We start from the raw sequence: 24,966 nt of genomic DNA, 5'->3' as shown, positions 1-24,966 counted from the left end.
CAGAGATGTTGCTGAAGGCTGTGGGCAGGGAAGATCTCCTGTTGCGGTCTGAGTTACACTGACTCTGAAGAAGCCTCTGACTGAAGATTTTTTAAGTACTGTTGTGAAGAGGATGCTCAAGGTTGTCCTACGTTAAAAGCCTTAAATGGTCAACCATTTAAAATACTAAACAGCTTGGGATCTAAAGACCTCAACAATCTGACTTACATAGACATCTATTCTAAAACAAGCTATAGAAAAGGTTCTGTGGTTTGATGCAGGTACTTTGCTCTCTGTGTTTAAATTCCACTTTATCTCCATCTGATCTCTTGTCAGCACTCGCAGCCCGGGAGCATCTGACTGCATATTTTCAAGGTGAAAGTATTTTAGGCATTTCTAGAGGCTGTACAATCCAGAGGAGAAAATCTGTCCAAGGCACAACCTCTGAACACACCCCGCTGGGATGTGTTCTAAAGTGAGAACACATCCCTAAAGTGAGAAGCAGTCAGCATGTTTATCATGTATTTTATTCAAGCTTGCATTGAGACGTATTCTTATTTTTTTTTGCTTTTTCTCAAACATTAATGCACTAAGAGTACAGATTTGAGTTGTATAGGCTTGATTATCTCTTTCATCTGCAGGTGTGAGCCGCAGCAGCAGGCTGGATCGCTTGCTGTTTAAAACATAAGTGGAAAATTTCACTTGACATTCAGACGGCTGTTGAAATCGATACAAAAGAGAAATTGCAAGTTGGTGTGACAAAAATAGCAAATAAAATCAAGTTATCACTTTGAAGTCTTATTTTAAGCCTGTTTTTAGCTCCCAGACATGCGCTGCATATATTGATGTTACCTCATCTCAGTCCACAACGCAAAAATGGTTTTGCAGATTTCTTTTTTTACAAATGAAAATCTAAAAGAAACCAACAGCTTTCAGAAATCAATGCTTTAATAAAATCTAGTTTGCAGATATTCTGACACTAGAGAGTAAACAGCATTGTGAAGATCAAGGAGCATGTCAAATGACATAAAAATAAACATTTCGGATTACATGTGGTGGAAAAGAGACATCAAAATGAACACACTATCCGCACTATGAATCGGTGGAGGGAGGATCGCTCCTTTAGACTAGCGGTAGCAGCAACTGGCAAACACTTGGTGGAACTGCACATTGGCTGAACTTACCATACAAACTACGTCTCAGTCCAATGCTCCTTATAAGAACGAGTGTAAACAGCATAATGGTGGAGTATTGTGATGACGTGCTGAAAGGGAAAATGTCACAAAGAGTAGGAGGTTCTTAAAGAGACAATTTCAGAGGTCTAATTTCAAGAAATTGAATGGTGAAGTGAGGTTTCTAAATTCATGTTTGATATATACAACATTTTTATAACAACTGAAGATAATAGTTACTTTATTAGGCTCTAAAATGGAACTATGTGCCAGAAGAATACGTAATACTGCCCTTTTAACGAGGAAACTGGTGAAAGCTGATGGAAAGATCATTGCAGAATAATCTTAGAAAGCCAAAAGACAAGCAGTTGTTTGGCAGAAATCCAGGAGAAGTCCTATCTGAAGTTTGCCACAGGTCATGTAGTCGACACATCTAACAGGTAGACATAGTTCTGTTCAGCTGAGGTCAAAATGCAACTTTATGGCATACATCTAAAATACTATTTGGGTGGAAAACTGAACTTAATGACCCGAACTGCAGCTCCAAAGTTACATTTGAATCATTTACATCAAAGCGTACTCATGTGTTAGGATGGGCTAATCAAAGTCTAGCTCTAAATTCAGAAGAAATTTTGTGGCAAGATCTTTAATGTTCTCAAATATTCTTCAATCGCTCTGACTGAGCTGATTTACAAAGAAGAAAGGGGGGAAAAACATTTAGTTTCTAGATACAAAAAGCTGGTAGAAAAGACCAACAGCTCTTCTGCTGTAGTAAAGTGTATGACCCATTGGCTTCCACTTTACTATTATACATGACTGAATGATAGTTAATCTATCATAGAATCTCATTACAATACATTAAAATCAGTGGATGGAATGTGACAAAATGAGAGAAAGTTTGAGTGTGGATATATCTACAAGGGTCTGTGCTGGCCTCATTTTCTTTGAGCCAAAGATTTTTCCTTAACTTGACGTGTGTGTGTGTGTGTCTTTCCTTCTGCAGGAGGTGCTGCCTGCTACTTTCACCCATCAGACTGTCAGGAGAGCTCATGGTATACGGTCAGCAGCCCACTCCACTCTCTTCACCCAGACCACCACTGCCCTGTCTCCACAGGTTAGCGTTCTGCGTGCCTCTCTGTGTGTGTTGGTAAAAGAAAGTGACGTGCACAAATTGATTCCTCATTGTTTGGGTTATTGATTTCTCTGCCATTTCACAAACTCAAATGAAAATCAATATTTTATTGAACCGTGATCAAGCTAGTGTTTGGCCTATTGATGGGTGACAGTAATGAGCCCCAGGAATGTCAGGCTTTTCTGAAATTTCATCATTTATTACACCTGTTGAGTCATTTTTAAAGGTCAGCTGGGAAATTTCTTGATCCATTCTGAAGCCAAGATTTCAGCCTGTATTGGTTCGGAAAGCTAGCCAGATATTGAAACTAGTCTCATTCTGCCACAGAGAAGCAGTTTGTTACCATCAGCAAATGTTTAATGTTTCATCTGTTTGTGGAATGTGTTGCTGTTCATTCAGAAAAATCTCACATCAAGCAGCAGTGGGCTGCATCAATGATTAAGTATTCACTTGTCGGCTTCAGCTTGTGTTCAGTTTTGTTTTAAATGAGGAAAACATTCAGGTTATTTATATTTTTACAGGTATTCACTTACTCAGAAGTGAGATTTTTTTTTTGCAGGCAAGTCTCCAGTGTGTCTGCAGATTAGCACCAAACTGTTGCAGAAGATTGGTAGCTGAGACCTTCTAACCAAACATGACAGACAGTTCTAAGATCTTCACCTTCTCACCATTACCACTTTGTCCTTCACTCCCTCGTCTTCCTCAGACCACAACTCTTATTGCTCTGTGTTGCTGTGAGTAAAGGCCGACTGGAATCCAATAAAGCATTAGGTTAAAAAGATCGGCTGAAGGTTGAGTGGGTGTATTTTTTCTTATTTATTTATTTTTCCAGGAAACACACTTGGCCCACTAGCAGAACTTGCATGGGGATTAAAATTTGATGATGAGAGCAGGATATTTGTTCCTTGAGTGCTTGCAGATCTGTGGATATCTGTGCATTATCTCCTCTGACCATCAATGCAGGGTGTGTATAAACTGCTGCATTGGCAGGGAGTGGATGTTTGGTGGGCTTTGTTTGATCTGCTGCATATGTATTTATGTCATTGGGTTATGTGAAACATAAAAGGCCATTGTGGGGTTTTGCAGGGCGTTGTGGGATGCATAGTGAAAGATGAGCAGCACCTTTCTGCAGACTGTTTACACTTTGCACAGGCTCAGAAAGGACAACATAGGAAGTACATGCATTACATCAGGTCAGGGCTGTTGTAAATGATTATTTTAGTAATCGAGTAATACATAGATTATTCTGACGATTAACAGATCATAAGAGTAATCTGGTATTTTTGCTTGAGTAGCTCCTTTTTATAATAGTATTTTATTGTTCAAAGTACAATACTTTTTGAACATCACTCATGTTTGAAGCATGATTTTTTTAAATGTAAAAATAGATGAGAAATAAAACATTCCACATTAACTTTTAAAAACTAAAAAGCGACGATGGAGGCGGAAGATATTAACATTGATTTATATCGATGGATATTTAACAAGCTAAAAACGGGTAAAGTTACACTAATAAAACTACAGAGAGGAAAGTCAGGTTTGGAAGTAAATAGCACTTAGCATTCATCAGCAGCTCATTGGAGGAAGTGAGGGCTTTTCACAAAACAAAAAAACATCACCTGGCAGGAACACAGTACGCTAACTAGTGAAAAATAATTTAAGAAGACATTCTACTAATCCTTACAGCTAGGGATGCAAACATTCAATTGACTTACAGCTAACTGTTGAGTAATGGTTTGTTAAATTACAATCAGTTCCAGTCGATGAACTAATAACGCACACTTAGACTTTATTTCAGTGTTGTAGTTTGGCCGCCATCCAGCAGAGGGCGCCACTTGTCATCCTTAAGCTGAGGTGTTGGAAGAGAAAAAAAGATGGTGGAGAGTGAAACAGTCCAAGGAGATTCTACTGTGTGATGCAAAATGCCCTATAGGCAGTTCTGTTTAGAAATATAAACACTCGACAGGCTCAAGCAGTTTCTGTTCAATCTGTTGACAGAAACTGAATATATCTGTTGATGGAGGATTAAGTGTTTTATTCTTTTTATCTTTTTCTCTTCTATCCAGCAACCTAAGAGGTTCTTAGGTTATATTTTATAATATGTTATATTATTAAATATAATATTTTATAAGTTAATAATGTGAGTATTATACTGACTGTTAATTCAGTCAGTAAAATACAGCTGAAAATGTATATAAAAATATGTGCTTTCGTAAAATTATATTATGAAAAATGAGCCCAATTCGTATTATGGAAAAATGGTCAATCCCCCTTGATAAAAGAGGAAACTTGGAATTTTAAGAAAAATGGCTGCTTATCATTTAATCATTTGTCAATTGATAAGTACAATCGTCTCTTTAGATTAATTTATTAACCAATAACTTGCGCCCTTAGTTACAGCCCTAAATTACATACATTGTTGGATAGTAAAATGGTGTCTGCTGTGGACTCTTGGCCTTATTCACAAGGGGAAGAAGCAACACAGCTGAAGGTGAGTTTCTCTGTTGTCCCAAGTGTGTCTCCTTGTGCCGTGTATCCTCCTGAGGGAGCTGTTTGTGCAGAGGGCAAGGACTGAAGGGAGGGAGGGAGGAGACATGCGAGACCCAGCAGGGTGGGTCTGCATTGCCAGGTCCTCATGCCTCAGTTGGGTACAGCTAAAGATGATACTGTCATAACAGGATTTACTGGAGGAAGCAGATATGCTGTATGCAAGCTTTGTATGCATAATAAAGTGGCTTTAAACCCATCTGCCAATATGTGTTCTGCGCTGTTCAGTCTTTTTTTTTATATTGCAGCTTCTCCTTCATATCTCTCCTCCGTTCTCCTGCATTGCTGCAGTACGGTACACTCGTCTCCTCCTTGCCAAAGCTGGCACTCCCTCCTTTTCTCCCTCCCACTGTCCCTTTTTTAGCATCCGTCGGTTTAACTGCAGCCTCCCGCGGGGTTCCTATGGGTCACGGCCGCGTTCGCCCTCACGCACGCAGGGCCAGCCTCTGCAGCGCCGCAGTTCTTGGATAAACCTTTCGATGCGTCTGCAGCTCAGCTCCTTGTGAAGAAGAGCGGTGACAGTTGTCAAATCTCAAAGCGGCGGAAGGACGAGAGAGAAATCTCAATGAGGAAGAAACAGAGATGTTTGTTCCTCGCTGGAGCTGAGCCATGTTGCTATTGTGCAGGAGCGTTGGAGCTGAAGTTCGCTCCGAAGAGGAGATGGTCAGTATTGAAGCTGACAAAGATGGAGTATGAAGAACATGTAAATCTTTGGAGGAAAAAAATGCATTATTCCCCCATTTAGGCATTTGTTGTTCTACACTACAAAAACACAAAATCTTAACACATATTTTGGTCTAGTTTCTAGTGCAAATATCTTAGTACACTTGAAATAAGACAAAGCTAACATGATGTAAGAGCTTTTTTAAGTCAATAACTCCATATTAATGAAAAAGTACTAGTTATAAGTGAAATAATCTACCAGTGGAACAAAACATTTTAACTTGTAATATGGAAAACATTGTTCAGTTCCACTGGCAGATTATTTAACTTAAAACTAGTACTTTTTCAACAATAGAAAGGAATTATTAACTTAAAAATAGCTCCTCTAATGTGCTGAAAAGATACTTGAAAGTTGGTCTTGTAATAATAATAATACCACAAATTATTATCATCGCCCACCCCTAATGGTTGACTGTGAACACTACGACTCCAGCATCTTTCAGTTAAATAGCCTTCAACCTTTGTTGTTTCTTAATATCTAAGTAATTTTCTTTTCATCCCAGAGTGACAGTTTAGGTCAAACACAAGAGACACAAGTTTGACTGGAAAAACGGTATTTTCATTGTAAAAATTAATCTGACCTTGAGCTCCAGACCTGAACTGTCAATAGAGTCTGAACTCGACGACCAACTTTATCAATTCTGTGAAAACATTTCCAGCCAAATTTATACCTGAAGCTTATCGATCGCAACACATTAATTGTAAATGTAATTTTGAATTTGTCATGTTTAAAAAAAAGATTATCAAGAAGGTTTTCTGTTTATATTATTATTTTTTTAAAATCCACTTTGGCAATGATTTTCTCTCCTAGCCTTAAGTGATGTTTCAAGTATTTGCTGGTGAGCTGCTGGTTTTTGGTTAAGTTGAAATATTTCAAGATGGTTCTCCTCCTTTTTGCACAAGAACATCTGGAAAACAGACCCTCCGCAGGCCTAAATACTGGAGAGCGAAGGACAGATGTTAAGCAGATTGTTTAGCCCTTGTGTAAAAGCACAAAATGTTTGACTAATGAGTCAACAACCCAGCAGCTCTAATTAACGTCTTTTACTGTAAATCCTTTCTTTGTGGAGTATTTCAGGAGAAAGAACTGCAGATTAAAATCTGATGGTTCTGATCGTTGGATAAAATAAATGCCTGACATTGACCTGCTATCCCACATGCAACAAGCCTCCCGTCTGTCAAACTTTTGTTTCAGTCAGAGGATATGAATTTATCAAGCATCTCCTCGCCTGTTTCAAACCCTTTCGCTCCTTTTATGGGTTTCTGTCTGAGAGTGCTTGTGTAGTGACATTTATTTGGATCGTAAACAGCGCAAGTATGTAATTTATCTCCCAAACAGCGACACTCTCTTACTGAATCTCATTTTGCTTTATTTGTTTGGGTTCTAAAATCACCAAACCTGAGCTATTAACCGATTTATATGAAGGAGGAAAACCTCTGTAGCACTCTGGGAAACTTGACCTTAATAATTAAAGAAAAATGTTTCTCATTAATTTTCTGTATTATGCCATTTGGTAAACTGCTTTGGACGTTCTTATGTTTTATCAGATGATAAGAACCAAGCCCCAAAACATGCAGCTCACATCTGCTTGGTTCTGCTTTTATGATTTCTAAACTTTCAGTTTCAGCAAATGAATCCAGGGTGCGCCGACAGTCTTACTGAGCTTTAATTAACTCAGTGCCTAATTAGGAAGTCGGTTCATTCTCATGTAATTGCCTGTTTTTAGTGACAGCGCTCAGTGAGTCATTGCTGCTGTTATCAGATTTTCAGGTGGCAGCTGTCAGCAGACGGGACAAAAGTTGAGAGAGCCGGAGTTTGAAGGTTTGAAGGTTTCATGTCAGTGTAGCGCTGACTCAAACTGTCAGCTGAAGGTAAATAAAAACAGAAACTTCAACTCGCATCTTCAGGACTGCTTCCAGGCTAAATGATCTCATGAAGGATCTGATTTACTACACATTTTTTTTAATTGAAGCTGAATATTTTTGCATTTTCTTTCCTGCCAGAGCTCCATGTATTTGAAGAAAGGTATTGATCTATGCTGCCTAACCTTTCATTGATTGTTAACAAAACAAGCAAACAACATGAACAAAAGCTGGGTTGATCTAGTTTATGTAAATTTCCGGTGCCTAGAACATCAGAGAGAAATTGATTTTCCGTAGGTGAGGGAATTTAAAAAATGAGGAGAGCTGCCATGAGAAGTTCTGAATATTGGATATGAAGGCCCGGTGATTAAATCCGTGAGCATCACCATAATGGAATCGCATTCTGTTTTAATGAAAAATGGGATGCGGTTAATTATTTTTTAAAGCATAATGAGTTGATGCCGCTTGGTAGTAAAGATTGGAGCTGATGCTGAAAATAAACCTCTAAACATGTTAGCAGATATACAGAAACACAACAGGAGATCTCACCAGGGCTCCTACTCACCCAGGAGTAATCTGGAGTTAAAATTCAAGATTTATTTCAGTATAGAAAACAAAATAACAATATGGAGACGTTTTAGATATCATATTGTCTTTTGTTGTCCCTTCTGTTCTTTCCTTTGTCACTACCACTCTTAATTCCTTTGTTTCCTTCCTTCTTGCCTACCCTCTTCTCTTTTCTCACATATCAGCAATTTAGTCTTTCTTCACTGTCCTTTCCTTTGTTCCTTGTTTCCTTTCTTCCTTTCCTGTCTTGTGTCTGCCTCGTTCTTTCCTCCTTGTGTTTTTCTTACTTCCTACATCATGACATTTAATTAGTTGTTCCTTCCTTGTCTTCCCTCCTTCCTACTTTGTGGCCTTCTGTTTAATTATTTTATAAAAATAAACCCTTTCACACCAATTCTTTTAAAGAACATCCAATTTGTAAAAAAAAAGTATGAATAACAAAGTTTAAAACCTTCTCATTTCCGATGCACCTTTCAAATAGCAGAAAATATCAAACTATCTTGAGAAGATGCATTATTATCTGTTAAATCCTATCACATAAAAAAAGAAAGGAAAATAAAACACCAAAATGATCTGTGTATCAACCCACTAGGTTGACTTTAGGCTTTGTGACCAATTTTTAGCCACTGGTTTGTGTAAAACTTTGACCTTTTTTTTTTACTCTGTTGTTACACTTTCGTACAAAGAATATAAGAAACTCTATCAAGGAAACTTTTTCAATCCTTTCTGGCCTGAGTGGTAATTATTTTTCTTAGCAGCAATGGCGTTTTTACTCTGTATCTGAGAAGCAGCAGCTGTAAAACAAGAATTTATCTCTTGCCAAAAAACAAATATAATATCTGATTTCTTAGGTTAGCGATCAGTATGGCTAAAATAGGGCACTATTTTTGTGCATTTCCTTGAGTATGTCAATACTTGAACTTTGAGATTTCTGAAAGACCATTTTGTTTCATCACAGACAGAAGTTAAAAGCTCAGATAGCAGATAACCTTCCTGTTCTGAAAGTTTTGCTCTCTCTCCCTCACAGCCTGAATGAACTGTAGATCTGTCTTACTTCCAACTTCACTATTAAACACCTAACTAATACTGAAAAAGGCTAACTGAGTCTTTTTTCCTCAGTTATAATATCCAAACTGAAGAGTGTTGCTGTCAGTGTGACGTAGTTGCTCTTACGTAACATTAAAAGCCATTGCTTTGCTGAACGTCTTAATGAGAAATGTGACAATAATAAAACAGCCGAAATTTGAAAAGTTCTGTACTGTAGTTTCAGGAAGTATTTGCGGATGTAATTTGGTGGCATCAAATGATTTCTTTTATCCCAGTTAACACCAGTCATCAGCCAGGGGTCATCCAGTGTCAGGGAGGCTGCTAGGGGTGACCCTTACAAATACTCACACTGAGACTCCTAAACCTCCACTTACTGTGATAATAGCTCTCAAATTAAGTCTCAGTGCACATTACCGTCCTGTGGTGCAGCTCCGTGTTTTCTGAGTGCCCCAAATTGTCTCTGAGAAGCGAGAAAAGCTGCAAGGCTTCGTCCCTAGTGGGAAAGGCGATGGGAAGTATTGGGCGCCCTTGTCCAAGTTCATTTGCCAGCATGCAAGCTGGACCAAATCCTTCTGTGACGGATGGAGGACAGTGAGGGAGAGAACAATAGCAGCATGGGGTCAAGCGGTGGAGGAGGCCCTTGAGAATGATGGAGAAAGAAATCACATTGAAATGGGAAGGTATTGAGGAGGAAGGTTAGGAGACTGGGCAGCATACTGATGCTGAGGAGTACGATGAGAATGAGGACAGAAAGATACAGAGGCTGTTTTTGTCGGAGTATTAAGGAGGCTGTCTGGCTTACTTTGATGTTGGTTCAAAGTGCCACAAATGGGTGAATTTGAGGCAACTGCAGTTAGCCAGTATCTGATCTGGTAATGCTTTATGAAATTAGGCATGGCCTGGTGTAAGATTCTCATGGTAATAGTTAAAATATCCCAGAAAATTTAAAACGATAAAAAGTACAAACCTTATTTTCTTAAGTAGCAAAGCAAAAGTCCTATTACTGCCAAAGCCTGACAAATATATTGGTTACTATGATTATAAAAGCATTTATTTATTGGTTGCTTTATTTTGATATATAGTTAAAATGTATGTATCCATATTCAAAGTTGAAATAAATTAATGAATTAGTTAGAAGGAGAAAACAAGGCAGTCCAGAGCAAAGCCAGTAGTTGCCAAAGAGTGATACTTTTAAATTTTGCAAGCTGACCTTTTGTGTTATTGTACAACACAATACCTGTACAAAGTAGCAAAGTCTGCAGCTCAAAATTTACTTCAAGAGATTTAAAAGCTCTCCATTTGCCTGTAACTTATTATAATGGGTAATGGCTACTTGTGAAGAAAGCCTACAAATATTTTTGCCGCATGCAGAATGATGTAATTTCTAGTCCTGCTCTGCCATGTTTTGTTACACCGATGTGCACAGGCTTACTATAGTCTTTAACCACATTTTAATGTCACATAGGGACTCACAAATGGTTATATATCTATGGTAAAATTATCTGATTCCATAAGCATAATGAGTATTAAAATGTCAACATTAGAATTAGTTATTTTAAAATAAAAATACATAAATAATTAATGGAGATGTGGTGAAAAAGCAACATAACCAGTCGGGACGCAGCAGAACGCTGTGAATTCTATCCCATTGATTCCAGTTTACACGCACAATTCAAAATCACCACCAAAGCAACATGTATACTGCAAAGACAATTAATAAATTTTCTATATTGAAAAACGTGCATTTGCATGACATGTTTTCTATATCCCATCAAACATGGAAAAATAGAAAGCCAACACTAAATAGCAGCTTTGGTGTCTGTACTGTGAACAATTTGACTGCTTCCAAACAGCGAAATGGCTTTTTTCTTCAGAGCACAATGACAGTGTAGTGAAACTTTTTTTCAGCCACCTGACTGACTGTGAAGCCAACTGGAAGGAGAGGGTCACTCTGACACTTTTTCTGGCATTTTATTAAAAGGCCTCTAAAGCGTAGAAATGGTATTACGTAATATTTCTTTGGTTTTGAAGCCATAACGTTTTAAAACCTTGCTGTACCTGCATGCCGATTGCCGACTCATCCTTCATGGACATTATTTGACCTGTCTCAGTGCTGTCAGTTTTGTGAACTCTGTGTTTGGCGTGACTCCCAGAGCTGTCAAAGTCCTGGTCATCATGTTGGGTCCAGAGTACTGGTCCGCCCCCAGAGCCGTCTTCCATCTGGTGGCCGGACAGCACGGTAATTTGTGACTTTTCCTCCTGCTGCTCTGCAGGTGTGCAGAATAACCGGAGCTTCACAGGGACCTGACTTATTTCTGCAAACTGCCCAAAGTGTGTATGAAGGCATGCTGCTCATCACGTGGCCCCGTTTCACAGAGCCTGTGAATGTTTGATGTTTGTTGTGAGGAGCCTGGAGTGTCGCGTTTGCTGGCGACAGCCTGAAAAATAATCCTAGACTTAGATTATTTTTATGAACACACAAAATAATCTTCTCTAAGAGAGATTTATGGTGAGTAAGCAGCATTTGAGTGTTAAGCACAAAAGTACATATCACAATAGCACTCATCGATTTATTGCTTCAGCATTTTAACAACTAAAGAAAAGTATTTGGGGAGTAAACACTGTCGCTAAATGAAAGTTATTTTTGAAGGAGACCTATTATTCGAAATGTACGATTTTTATGTTTTTGTACTTCCATTTGGTTCTCAGCTGTTTCTAAAATCAGCTTAAAAAAACTCACCCATGGCATGAACCATTTCAAAACTCTCCCTGATTGTTGAGTCACCCAGTGCAGTTACCTAGTAACCTCAGCCAAGTCCAGCCGGTTACATAGCAATCCAAGCAGAAGTACAGCACGTTTGGTCAGCTGGTTTTACCGCTGCATACTATGTACAATAGCTGCTGGAAAAGACGAATATTTTGTTGTTGACTTACTATTCAGACTTACTATTGCTGTATTCTTGCTGGTTGTGCATAAAGCTCAAATTCTGTTTTTCAAAGATGTAGAGTCGTATAATTGTGCATGTGTTTGCAGCCATTTTCACATGTGAGTGTACACCTTCAATTGGTGGGCGGCACTTTAAATCCAAACTGCAGCAGCTATTTGGATTTAAAGTGACAAGACACCCTAAAACAGCTCAGTCTAAAAGAAGCTCAAACCAAGCAGAACTAAGTGGACTAAAATTTCATTATAGAAGATTGATTTTATGCAGAAAATGTAACGGTCATGTTTTTTATATGCCACAGAGCTATCCTAACCTCACCTTTAAGTTTTATGGCTAACTGAAGACTGTTGGTATCGATGCTAACATGAAGAGATCTGTGCTTGAATGCCTCCTGTATGAATCAGATGTTGTCCAATTCCCTTCAACTCCTTGTGCAGTGTCTGCTCAACTACAAGCCTTTCATTATGCCAGTGCTTCAACACGTGCCCATGCTGTGTGTAGCTCACAGAGATGCTGAGCATAACGTGTCGACTCCCTGACTCAGCCAAGCGAGCAAGACTCTGAGTTCAGTTTTCCAGACTTTTGGATGCACTAATGAAGCCAGATAGCCAGTGAGTTGGCTCTGACTTTCCTGGAAATTAGATGTGAGCTTTAGTTTTTATAAATTATTTCATTTTATAGGACTTGTAATAAAAAATGATGGCTAGAGAAAGAGGGGGAGAAGATTCCTCTCAATTTATTCCCAGGCTCTGCTGCATAAATAACAGATGCTACTTTAGGAGGAAGTCACAATAATCTGTGAGATACTGTACAAAGCCCTGAATGTCACCTCCTTACGGACAGGAAAAGTCGCATGTTGTTGTAGTTTAACCCTCCTTTGTGTGAGAACAACAACCTTGCGAATCCGCTGTGTTTGTGACTTGAATTTTGTCTGCTTGACACGTTAATGTGTCAGATAATTCTTCTAAATCCATAGAGGATATATTTTCCCAAAATATGCCAGGGAAAATTAAAAAGCTTTTTGGTTTTGATTTTTTTGTAGGGTTTTATCTATTCATCCATTGTCTTCAGCTTATCCTTAATAGCTGTCGCCTTACTTAACACAAATAGCAGATCAGCCAATAATATGGCAGCAACTCAATATATTTAGGGATCTTGATGTGGAGGAAACGAGTTTCTGAAATTTGAAAGAAATGTGATTTTTAGGTGACTTTCGATGTCACATGGTTGTTGGTGTCAGACGGGTTGATGAGTGTTAAAGCTGATCTGCTGGGATTTTTATGCACAACCTTCTCTGAGACAACTTTTCACTGAGAAAAATCTGAGAAATATTTTTATTCAGCAAAGTCCCTCGTCTGATAGTTTTATAGGTTTTATAGGCTGTTTTTTTTCCTCCTCATTTCACAGTTAACAGTTCGATATTTGAAGTGGAAAATTCCATGTCCATGTTGATACCCTATGATCTGTGAAAAATCACTTAGCACATTGTTTCTTGCCTTTTTCATTATGTGAAGAGTTTGTGCTTCTGTTGAGGTATGTCACATATCTTGAGATTACAGGAAAATGGTTTAAAAAATAAACAGTAAAAAAAAAAAAGAATAGCGATAAATAAAATTCTGCATTTCCTCTGGGAGATTCATTTGATGGATCAAGTTATAGAAGAAATATTTTTCATTTTGATTCAGTGTGGGAGCTCAACTCCAAGGAGAGTGAGCTGAAGGTTGCCTGTACACGGATTAAAAAAAGAAGAAGAAGGCGTTCAATATAAGAAAACAAAGCAATGAAAGTTGCTACAGACTGCTTCAGAAAAACAACTATATCACTGAGTCCTAAAAAGCAATATCTGAAGTTTTACAACAGAAATTAAACCCGATGTGTACAAACCTGAAAAATGTCTCAAGCTGAAGTGAAATGCTTTAAGAACTCAGAATTAGATCTTAACAGCAAAATGTTGTAACCTCTTTTGCAGACAAATAACCATAAATTGTACCTGAACATAACATAATGCAAATATTTCTTTCCAATTCCATTGAAAAGCTCAAAATCAGTCCTTTACAGTGTAACAGAGGTGTTATTTCTATGCAGAAGTGATTGTTAAAATATATATGACACAATGAATATTTAAGGCACATAAATACGCACTCATTGCCCACAGGCTTGTGCTTTGCAAGAAACTGATCTATAGAAATTTGTATGTAATTGGCACGAGATGACAGTTCTGATTGATGGTTCACACAGAAACCTTGCAGTTTTCTCCCCATTTCATGGCTACTTTCCATCTTTGTTTGCTTCTGCAGAAGGATGTAGTTGCAATACATTGTGGTTATATTATTTTCAAGTAATATAATGGTAATGGCATAATATTGTAAGTACATATTCTCTAAAACACCAATAAGCTTATATTTCCAGCAAACAGACTGCTTCAGAATAACAACTATATCATTGTGAATCCTCCAAAGCGGTATCTGAAGTTTTACAATCGAAATTAATACTGGTGTACATACCTGAGAAACATTTAACACTGGAACTGGGAGACATTTTAAATGTCCCAAATTAATAAATAAAACAAACAAAAAACGAAAAATAAAATGCATGCTGAAGTCTCCAACAAAATTGCCCTTCAAAATTTTTAGTCTCTAGTTGAGACCAATTCACAAGATGGGAGCTTTTTTCATCTAGTATTTAGTAAAGAGAGAGATGCATGGGAAAAACAAAAATGCAAATGGAAATTAAGCTTGTTTTAATTTATAATATGATTAATTGATTTATTGCTTATTGTGGCTGGCTTAGAAATAATATTTCAGTAGTGTGTCCGTGTAGCAGTATTGATTTATCTGGAATACTTGTGAAACAAAGGAGCCACAGTCCCCCACCTTTTCACGCTTTTGTTTCCAGATCAACCCTGTTGCTCATCGACAAGGTCAGGGTAGGTGTGTTTATCATTCATTTGAAAACAGGACTACCTTTGGATGCATTCAATAAATACTAGTGAGGTCACTTTTCCTTCAAAAAAGAGAAAAATTGAAGAAGAGAAATAATGAGAGAAAAATGGTTTGCTTCTCAGCTGAACATTGTGTTACTGAAATTAACACGGAAACAAGCAGCTAGTGCCATCTGGTGTATGAGCTTTCAAACAAGGTCTTACTGTGCCTGCAGACTGACCACACAAGCACACATGCAATAAATGCATTATGTGCAAATATGTACACATCATTTATGCAAACACAGTTTTCAATAATTAAGCTGCTCTTATTTCAGAGGCGATCCAGCGTGTGCAGATGCTACTTCTTGGCACGATTCAGTCCTTGGATGTGCCGCCCTGCAGAGCAGCGTGCCACACGGCTGCCTGTCTTCTAATCACAGGCGGTAAAACCTGCACTGCTTATTAATAATGCATCATGTTCCAGTGTTGTTAGTCCCAATGAGGAGTGTGTAAATGTGTGCTGGAAGGATGGCTATTACACTGCAACTGGCCCATATGTCGAGGAACAGATTCATCCAAAGTTGAGATCTTATCCCATGGATTAGGCAGGCCATGAGTCGGAATTAATTAATCAAAGCTTGTTCTCGAGCCTGAAAGGCAATTTATTGAAACGCTTTGAAAGATTAAGCAGGAATTATTTATATCTTGCTGTGATGGGGGTCGGGTTTCTGACGGCTTCATTGGGGGAAAGTTGTTTTTAAGTCTGCATTGCAGTGGAGCGAACAGATTAGTGGGTGCTTTCACAGGGCACGGCGTGCTCCGTCACGGTTTCCCTCACACTGCGCGTGAATGGAGATTACTTAGCGGCGAGGCTTTCAAAGAATGACACTGCACATTTTACATCTGCTAATGGCTTTTACAAGGCAAGCAACACAATCTGTAGAAAAGGCAGAGATTTCTCGTTACATAAGCTCATCACCGCCGCTGTTTCTAGCGGCTAGAAACAGCGGCGTGTATGTTATCGTTCTTTTTTTTCTGCAAATCCTGAGTGGCTACCTTCTCTCTCTCTGTGTGTGTGTGTGTGTGTTCATTTCTCTGTATTTAAGAGAAAATGGAGAATGTGTGCGAGTGTACAGATAACTGAGAGCCTTGGAGTACACACAGGTGTGCTTTTAGAGCTTTAAAGAAAAGGCACATGTTTTGAAGAAGAAGAGAAATCCATATAGTGGAATTAAATTTAGAATTTATTTAGGTGTAAGCCTTACAAATAATTGCATCAATAATAGTTTAAAAATATGTCAGAATTTGACGAAATGCAGATTTTTAAAAAGGATACTGAATAAAAAAAAAACACCTTCAGCTCTACTGGTGCTGATAACATCACAAGAGGCACAAAAATCAAGCTGATTAACTGGCATTGAGAATTGTTTCTACAAAGATTTAGTTGCATTTAAATGCAAATAATTCAGCCTCGGATGTTTTAGCCAGTGTTTAACTCCAGTGACTGCTGAAGCCACGATGGATACGGCGGTGGATTGTCGACCTGAAATACGTAGTAATGACGATCATCTTGAGAACTTCACCTATTAATATTTCATTACATTTTTTTATTTGATTGTTTTTTATTCATATTTTCCACTCGGGATATTACTAAGATCTTTCATGATGAAATCTCTCCATTCCAGTCTGTACTGTTCTTATTTGCACCCTTGAAAGATTAGATTTTGTTTTCTGTCATTTTCAAATGTGGAAAAGATAAGATTCTGAATTTAATGGATTTTTTTTTTTTACATTAATCTATAGTTGAATAATATGTGAAATCTTTAATGTGTAAAATTGAAGTTTGTTTGAGTCACTCACAGGACCTACATAAAAATTCACAAATATTCAAAAATAAAAATCATAACTTATTCATACAGCACTCAAAAAATAACAAAAGCTGAGTAAGGTGCTAAACAAAAGTTCTCTAGACATTCAAATCAAGATTTTCATAAAATCTTGCTAACTTGGTTAGCCAGTTCATGACACTAATATTTTTTGGAGAAATTTCAAAAATAAGAGAATCAAAAATCATAAACTGTCCTAAACTGTTTGAAGTGCAGAGCAGTTTATTGCAGATTTCTGAAAGTATTATAGATTTTGTGAAGTTTCTGGGTTGAATTTACAATTTTGGATAGTGACTTTAAAATTAGGCTGTTTGTGCATTACAGAAGAAAAGATCAGAAGAGGTTTAAATGTGTTGCAGTCAGCAGTCTCCTAATATGCTGTAAAAGAATCGTAAAGCCAGAAAGACAGCAAGCCAAAAACATGGACCTTTAGTGGGTTAATGAAAGAGTTTCCCGTGGCTCCGAGTAAGACGGTTGACTCAGTGCATTTTCTATTTAATAGCTCATAAACCTCCTTTGTCATCCCTGATGAAGCACAAAAGTCCACAAAGTGTAGTCAGTGGGGTCTCAGCTGACGGCACTGATGCTCTTCATGTTTTATTCATTAGTTTACTTTATCTCAGAAAGCAGGTTCTTCTGAAATGTTTTCCTTCCCTTTTTGAGTGACTTTGTGACATTGGCACTTCTGGTGTAACTAATTACTTTATGATTGAAGATCAGTGTTTGGCAATAATTTTAAAGCTTACAAATATTTGTATGTAGTTTGTCACAGTTTATTATTATTATTATTATTTTCTATTTATTATTTAAAATTCTGTCACACAAGAGATTTAAAAGTAGTGGAAGATTTTTTTCAGTGCTTTGTAACCAGGTGGTGTTAGCTAGCCCAACTAGCAACACAAGGAAGTTAAAAAATGTTACTTCAGTATAGAATACTTTAACAAAAGTGCAGGTTGTCAAGATAAAATCAGTCTTCTTAATGCCCAAGGCCAACATTTTATAGCTTAGACTCATAGAGTAACTTAATTTTTTCAGGATGAAAGTCATAGTATTTTTAAAACATGATGTCGCTACACCCCTTGTTTGTTCTTTCTACTGTGGCATGCATGGAGTGCTTGTTTGATGCTCTCCTCTGATGAATGCTCTCCTAACTTTCAAATGTCTTCAGATGTGAGATGATATATTTGACATACATTTTATTTTTTGTGCAAATTGTTCTTTATAGGTGTTTCCTAGCGACAGCTCAGGGCAGCGTGTTACCACAGAGATGAAAGCAGTCTTGCAGTTTAGAGACCGCGGTTTCTGCCACTCAGCCTCAAGGGCACCATGAAGTGGGAGTTATGTCAGCAACATTACTTCTCAATATTGGTGTCTGTTCAGCACTTACCCAGATCCAACGTATAAGCTCTGCTTGGCACCTATTATTTAGTTGGAGCTAAAAGGATAGATGTGGGGAAGAGGCTTTGAAACTGCAGTGTAATTATGTGTTGAGATCCCTGCACGGAAACAAAACTTGAACGATGAAAGGTCAGTGCTGTCTTGACTCGTCAGCCAGCATTGGGTTTAACATAAAATATCATCTCATATCAACCCAGCTAAATCTCCCTTTTTTAAAATATATAATAATTGATGATGCTACTGAGAATGTTGCATTAATAGTCAGTAAAGTTTTTTGTTTTTCTTTCTAAATCATTACAATGAGAAGAAGAAATGATGGAATTAATTCACTTTAACAATATTTATATTATAAATATAAATTAAGCATGTCGGTGTTTTGTTCCTTTACAAGATAAGAGTATCTATCTAGAGACTTTAAATTAGCGTTCCTGTTTCTCCAAGGTTTAAACATGAGTCGACAGGGAAGCTGTTGTCTCAGGAAGAGACAAGAAAACATCCTAATAATTTATCCTAAATTATTAGGATGTAAAGTAAATGCTTGTTCATCCTAATAATTCAGAAAAGGCTTTCAGAAAATATCTACTGGCCCAAATTCACCCATATAGTGAGTGCTATAAGTAAAAAGTTTAAAACAACTAGAAGTGTGACAAACGAGGCAGCATGAGTTTATCCTATCGCACACAGTGAATACAAGGAACATAAATAAGTCTTCAAAGCTCAATGTTGGAGATACACATCAAAGACGGGCATCTTGACATCGCCATGTTTTCTCAACAACCATCAGATATGGGATACAGAGGATTTCATCTGTATTTATAGCATGATGAATAATTGTATTCAGCTAAAAATTTATTTGTAATAATAGATTTTGTTTCTGCAACTAAAAAACTAGACTTTTGACTCATAATTTTGCACATCTTTTAAACATGCTTTCAACGCCTTACCTTAAGTGGATAGCACAAGATGAACCATCACTGTGAAGAGCCTTTTTTAAAAATTCTGCCTAAAACTTAATTCTCAACATTGCACATCTGATATCCTTAAAAGCAGCTGAAAACATTAAAGGTAAAAGAAATAAACTGCAATGCAAAGCGGCTACAATCTGTGGCTACAATCTGCTGTTGAAAAAGCTTCACTTCCCATTCAAAAAGCTTCTTCACTCCAGTATTCAAGTGCTTTGGCTTACCTTGACCTGCAGACTTGGCATCCATGCCAACAAATCCACTCAGTAAAAACTGCACCAAAGGTAAAAATGTTATTTTAAGTTTGGTGTCAGAGTGCGAGATTATTGACAGTCAGGCTGAGCTAAGTCTCAACCCTTAAAGACCTTAAAAATCACTAAGCTGCCATATAAAATCATCTTGTTGCTAGGGATACAAAATCCAAACAGCTGCATGAATTTATCAGTTTACTGGTGTCAACGTAGGGCTCTGCTTTAAGGTCTAAAGCAGGATCGGATCTTGATGTGTCCTGTATTGTGCTAATATTGTCCAATCAAAGCCTAGACTTGACTTTACATCCTTTCAGTGCAAAGCTATGGCATATGAAAGCATCATATAAATAACCCAGTTTCATTAATTTTCCTCAAATCTGCTGCCAACAGTTTTTTGTTGTTTTGAATACGACCGTGCCGGAGGAGGAGGAAACTAATAAATCTTGCATATATCCCCACATGCATAATCACAACTGAAATGAGAACAAGAATGTGATTATGTTGCTGCGAATTCACTCGACAAATGGAAACGGTTACACATACAGTAGGGGAGGTCTTGTAAACACACAGAGCTGCAGCTCTTTCTCTCTGTGAGACTGTGTGTCAGCAGCGTTCCTCCGTCTGTCTGCAGCATAATGGCACTTGGTGGTGTATGAAAAGGGGATTGATCCTCGCTGCAGAGCGCTGTCATGTCTCTGGTTCGTCTCTAGCTAACACAAGAGCCGTTTTGATCATCATCTTCTTCCTGTTTCTGAAGCACAATGTGATGGGCTTGTAGTTGATTTCATACAGGAGTTTATTATTGTAAACTGAGGAAAGCGCTCCGATATAAGTGAGAGCCCGAGTGAAGCGCAATGCAGATGAGATATGATGGAGGAGCAGTAAAGGGAACATCAGGATTCAGTGCGAGTTAGTCTGGGATGCGGGGAAGGGAGGGTGAATTCGAGGGGCAACCCCCCTTTGAAAGGCAAGGGATTCCTTTGCTGCAGTGATCAGCAGCCTCCCCATCTCTCCCTCTGCCTCCATCTCTCCTTCCCTCCAGTTCCTCATCCCCCTCTCTTCTATTTCACAAAGTGGAGTCACGTTTCAGAGAGGAGGGATTGTGTGCTGCAGGGTACAGTATGAGCAGCACATGGTTAGAAACGTAAGCACACTCGTGACTCACACCTCTCTTCTCCATCCTCCTTTTATCCTCACACTTTCCTCCTCCTGTCCTTCCTCGCCTCTTTCTTTTCTCCAGCTCATCAGACCATCACCTCCACTGAAGGCTGTTTCTTTGTTTCGCCACCGAACCCTCGGCAGTGAGAGATTGATTCCAAGGCTGCTGTGCTGTTGACTGCTGCCTCACTGTTAAATATTTCAGGCTGCGTTTCAGTGGCTGCGTGTCTGGGGAGAGGGTGAGGATCTTGCTCAGCCTCTCCCCAACCACAACTGACAAACAGCCCGGCAAACAGACGGGCCGGCACACTAGTGTGCTTCTGTGCCAGCTGCGCTTGCGCATGGCTACATGTCACTGCACAGACACCCAGCCGGGCTGCATTTGCATACAATTTTCATGTTTCTGTGGCGAGTCAGGGCTGCGTGGGAGGTTTGACTGCGAAATCTTCAAACAGGAGAAACTAATGAATGAGGAAAGCAGAGCTGGGCGGCTCTCTGCAGATGGTGCAGTTATTCCAGACTGGCCAAAAGCAATTTCTCAGCATGTCATTCGATCAGCAACCACTGTTTGGGCTCCACTTGGTGCTATGGGATGACAATAGGTATTCTCATTTACAATACCAACACACAGAGCTGCTGTGGTGTGCTGGCAATTGCTTTCACAAATGTGGAGGGTCTTCTTTATTCTTTTCAAAAGGAAGAATAAAAACAGGAGAGTACTGATGCGTTGAATGAGTGACGTTTTGACAGCAGTTAGTCTTTTGAAATGTAAGACTCACCTGTAATTTAGTGACTCGTCAGCGCTGGCTTTGTCCATTTGGATTAACGATCGATGGGGGTGGGCATTTATTGTATCGTTCATCATGATACCTGTCTTATAGTTTAATTTATCGTCACAATAATGTTTTAAGTCCCCCTTTATATTTACACGCTGACCGCTACAAAATGTTCAGCCATATAAAGCTCTGGAAAAAAATAAGAGCCCACTGCACTGAAGCCCATTGAGAAGCTCCTTGTTATTCCACCAAATATTGATGTATGAACTCTTCCTGAGTTAAAACATTAGTATTGGTGTTTCTAAATGAATATGAACTTGTTTTCTTTGCATTATTTGAAGTATGAAAGCACTGTGTCGTATTCATTATTTTGACCATTTCTCATTTTCAGCAAATAAAAACTAAATATTTGCTTGGCTTTTCAGAGACATGTTGTCAGTAGTACACAGAATAAAATAATAATGTTCATTTTATTCAAACATATACCTATAGAAATTAAAATCAGAAAATTTGATTATTTTTAAGTGGTCTCTTAATTTTTCCAGAGGTGTATTGGGAAATGTTTTATTGCTACTTTTGTGAAAATGGATATAGAAATTACAGATGTCTCTAGAAAACTAATTCCATAAATGTTTAAAATCTTAAAAACGAACAAAAATCCTCGTATTTCCATGTCTATACATCTTCTGGAAGATTATTAACATTAAAAGAATTATGAATTAGGTTATTTGAAGGAAAAAACACTGAAGAAAAATGAGTTCCAATGTAGCAGAGAGGTTCCTTTATCTTGAAATATTTTGAAATCCATTTTTTAGCAATGAAATAATTTTGGATCTTCAAAGTTCTATGCTTCGTAGGACTCAGAGATGTCTGTGTAATTCCCGCCATGCAGCGAAACAGGAAAGATGCCCAGGAGCGTAAACAGTTTGTGGATTGGCTGCGTGTTTCGGGTGGATGCTGGGTTTAGCGGTTATCCCACTGCAGGATCTCTCCCCGACTGCTGTTTGCAGTAAGAGCTCGCACACAAATACGCTGCTCTGCTCCGAGATATTTTTACTCTTTGTGGTCATAAAGGTGAAGCCCTGAGAGCCCTAAATGTCTGCTGCTGTGGTTCACCTCCACGAGGGACTGCATGCATGTTGTAAATCTAATATTAAAACACAGTTAGCCTGCTGTTGTAGACACTATGTACACACAGTGAGTGAGAAAGAAATGAAAATCTGCTTGAAAGCAATGCCTTAAAGATGTTAAATGGCGGGTTAAGGAACGGTTAATCATAAAGAGCAGTTTGACAGGGAAGCATATGTGTGCATGACTTTAATCAGGGAGGTTTTGCTTCCCAGAGTTCTTTTGCTTTATTAGATTTTATTGTGAGACACTTTTGTGCCGTAATTTTTAGAAATTAGGAGTCGTGACAGTCGCGTCTCACGCCGGGTTTTACATCGAAACTTGTGACGGGCTGCTTTTAATTTAAAACATCTGCAGCATCATTTGTGAGGGAGATCACATCAGGTTGTGCACAAAAAACAACAGGGACTTTCTCGGAATCCCCTCATATTTTCATCTTTCTCTCCAATTTGTAACAAAAACACAGAATTCATATGCTGCATTTTAGTGGCCTTGCTTTTTGTTTTTTTTTCTTTCTTTTTTCCAAGTGGTTATTTCTATTGGAGTAATTACAAGAGATACCAGGAGCTTAGCTGTATTTTTTTTCATTATGCATGACTGTGTACATTGTTTGTGTGAAAATGAAGCTGCAGATGTGTCCATTAATCTTCCTTCCTTGGGTGGAGCTCTGGTTTGCACAAACTGGATGCTGTTTTGTAAAGTAAAACCAGAGGGACGGATAGTTAGAGTAATATATTAACAGAGTTTATGCAGTCTGGAATTTAATTCAGTCAGTCTTATAATATCTGTATATACTGGGTGTAGAAAAACAGATTAGAGGAGGGTTAGTATTTTCTGAAGGTTGTTCCTTCTGTCCATTTAACCATTTACTGTTTAATTCTTTCACCCATTCCTCTCAATTTATCCCTCTATCCCAGGGGTCAGCAAACGTTTCAAAGAGCCATTTTTGACTCCACTGCTACAAAATAAAACTCATTTCGAGCCACAAAAACGATTTTTAAATAGGTTTATTATTAAAGCTAACAAATTAAGCTGCAGCATGTGTAGTGAAAAGTGGAAAATAGTGGCCACATCATCCATCAACATATTTGGTTACTCTCAGGATCAGCGTGTCAGATGAGAGTATTGTGTTAAAAATGTTCTTTCTCTCGCTCTCCTGTCTGCAGGTTTGGAAGAGCGCCCCCTCATGGCCTGGGCAGAGACTGTTTTGTTCCTCCGCTGCTCCACAGGGTAAGCCCTCTTTTGAGCCACATCATGATGTTCCCTTTAAGCCAAAACTCCCAACTAATTGCCTTCCCTTCCCATTCCGAGACAAAAAAGAAGTGTACCAAAGCAAAGTTATGCATTAATCAGACTGCAAAGGCTCATTTGGAGTTAGCAGCCAGTGGATTATTAATGTGGATTTTGCTCTCAGGAATCACCTTTTTGGTTGGCAGAAAGAAAGAAAGAGGCAGCAGCACTGCAGAACAGGAGGATTTGGTTTTAAATTTAAATAGGGCTTAAATAGCTGTGGGATTGGAGCAGAGACGAGCACAAGACTCCCCCCACACTTCAAACGGTGAATCTGTGATGGCAGGATAAAGGAGGACAAAAGGGAACGGGTGCAAGCGAGGAGCAACCCATCTATTCCCCTGCAATAAAGTGAAATGAAACGTCTATACGTCTGTTCCTTTGAGCGCCTGTTCAAAAGAGAGAATCCCCTGAAGGCAGCTGGCAGCTGATGATCCTTCACCTCGGTGTGGGATTGAGCAGAGAAAGTGCTGATTCACTGCAGCACTCCGGACCGTCTCCTCTCCGGGCTCTGCCTTGATTCATGGATCTGTCATTGGAGACCATTCAGCATGATAATGGTACAAGCTGCGCTGGCTCTTTATAACCACAGTTTGGTTATGGACCAATAGAGTTGTGTTATTGAGATAATTACTATGCAAGAAGGAGCTTCTGGGGAGCTGTTTGGGCAAAATTAACCATTCTTACAGCAGTGTTTAAAAACGACATGTGCAGATAAAGCTAACAGCAGGCAGAATCAAAATAATTGAACTTGAAAATAGTGTTTCGGGACCGCTGTGTTAGTCTCTTTTGTCTTCCTTTTGAGTTTTTTTGCTGCTGTGGGAATCTGCTGGAAACGATGATGGCGCTGCGATGCGTACCTGAATGGCATTTTGATCTCACAAGAGCCTCATCTAGAGATATAAATAGACCTTTCTGTGAGAATAAAAACCAAGTGCAGTTGGCGTCAAGATGTTGACTGCAACTCTCTGTTTTCATTAGTGTAGGCCTTGTTTTCACAAATCAGCAGTACGTCCATGTGGTTTATATTATGTAGATTCAACTTCACTAGAAAATTACATACGAAAGGTTTCTGTAGGACCAAATGTAACTGAAATGAAATATTAACAAAAAGGCTATTTCAGTAATTCAGTTTTCAATACACTTTGCTACACAATCTTCTACATTCTTTCCTGTAATTAAACTTTCCATTAAAATCCTTGGATAAAGCTTTTTTTTA

At 38.5% G+C, this 24,966-nt stretch overlaps 1 protein-coding gene across 2 annotated transcripts in view; it reads left to right on the top strand.

Moving 5' to 3' along the window:
* The window catches only part of mcu (mitochondrial calcium uniporter), a 64,163-nt gene that overhangs the window by 27,445 nt on the left and 11,752 nt on the right, over positions 1-24,966 (top strand). For both annotated transcript variants that reach the window (XM_028006107.1, XM_028006108.1), the window contains exons 2-3: positions 2,155-2,265; positions 23,624-23,687. In XM_028006107.1, coding sequence (XP_027861908.1) covers positions 2,155-2,265; positions 23,624-23,687 — 175 coding nt within the window. The remainder of the gene's footprint in view (positions 1-2,154; positions 2,266-23,623; positions 23,688-24,966) is intronic.

Source organism: Xiphophorus couchianus, chromosome 22 (genome assembly GCF_001444195.1).
Source record: "Xiphophorus couchianus chromosome 22, X_couchianus-1.0, whole genome shotgun sequence".
Classification (NCBI taxonomy): Eukaryota; Metazoa; Chordata; class Actinopteri; order Cyprinodontiformes; family Poeciliidae; genus Xiphophorus; species Xiphophorus couchianus.
The sequence above is the reverse complement of the archived record's forward strand: the minus strand, read 5'-3'. Positions and strand labels throughout refer to the sequence as shown.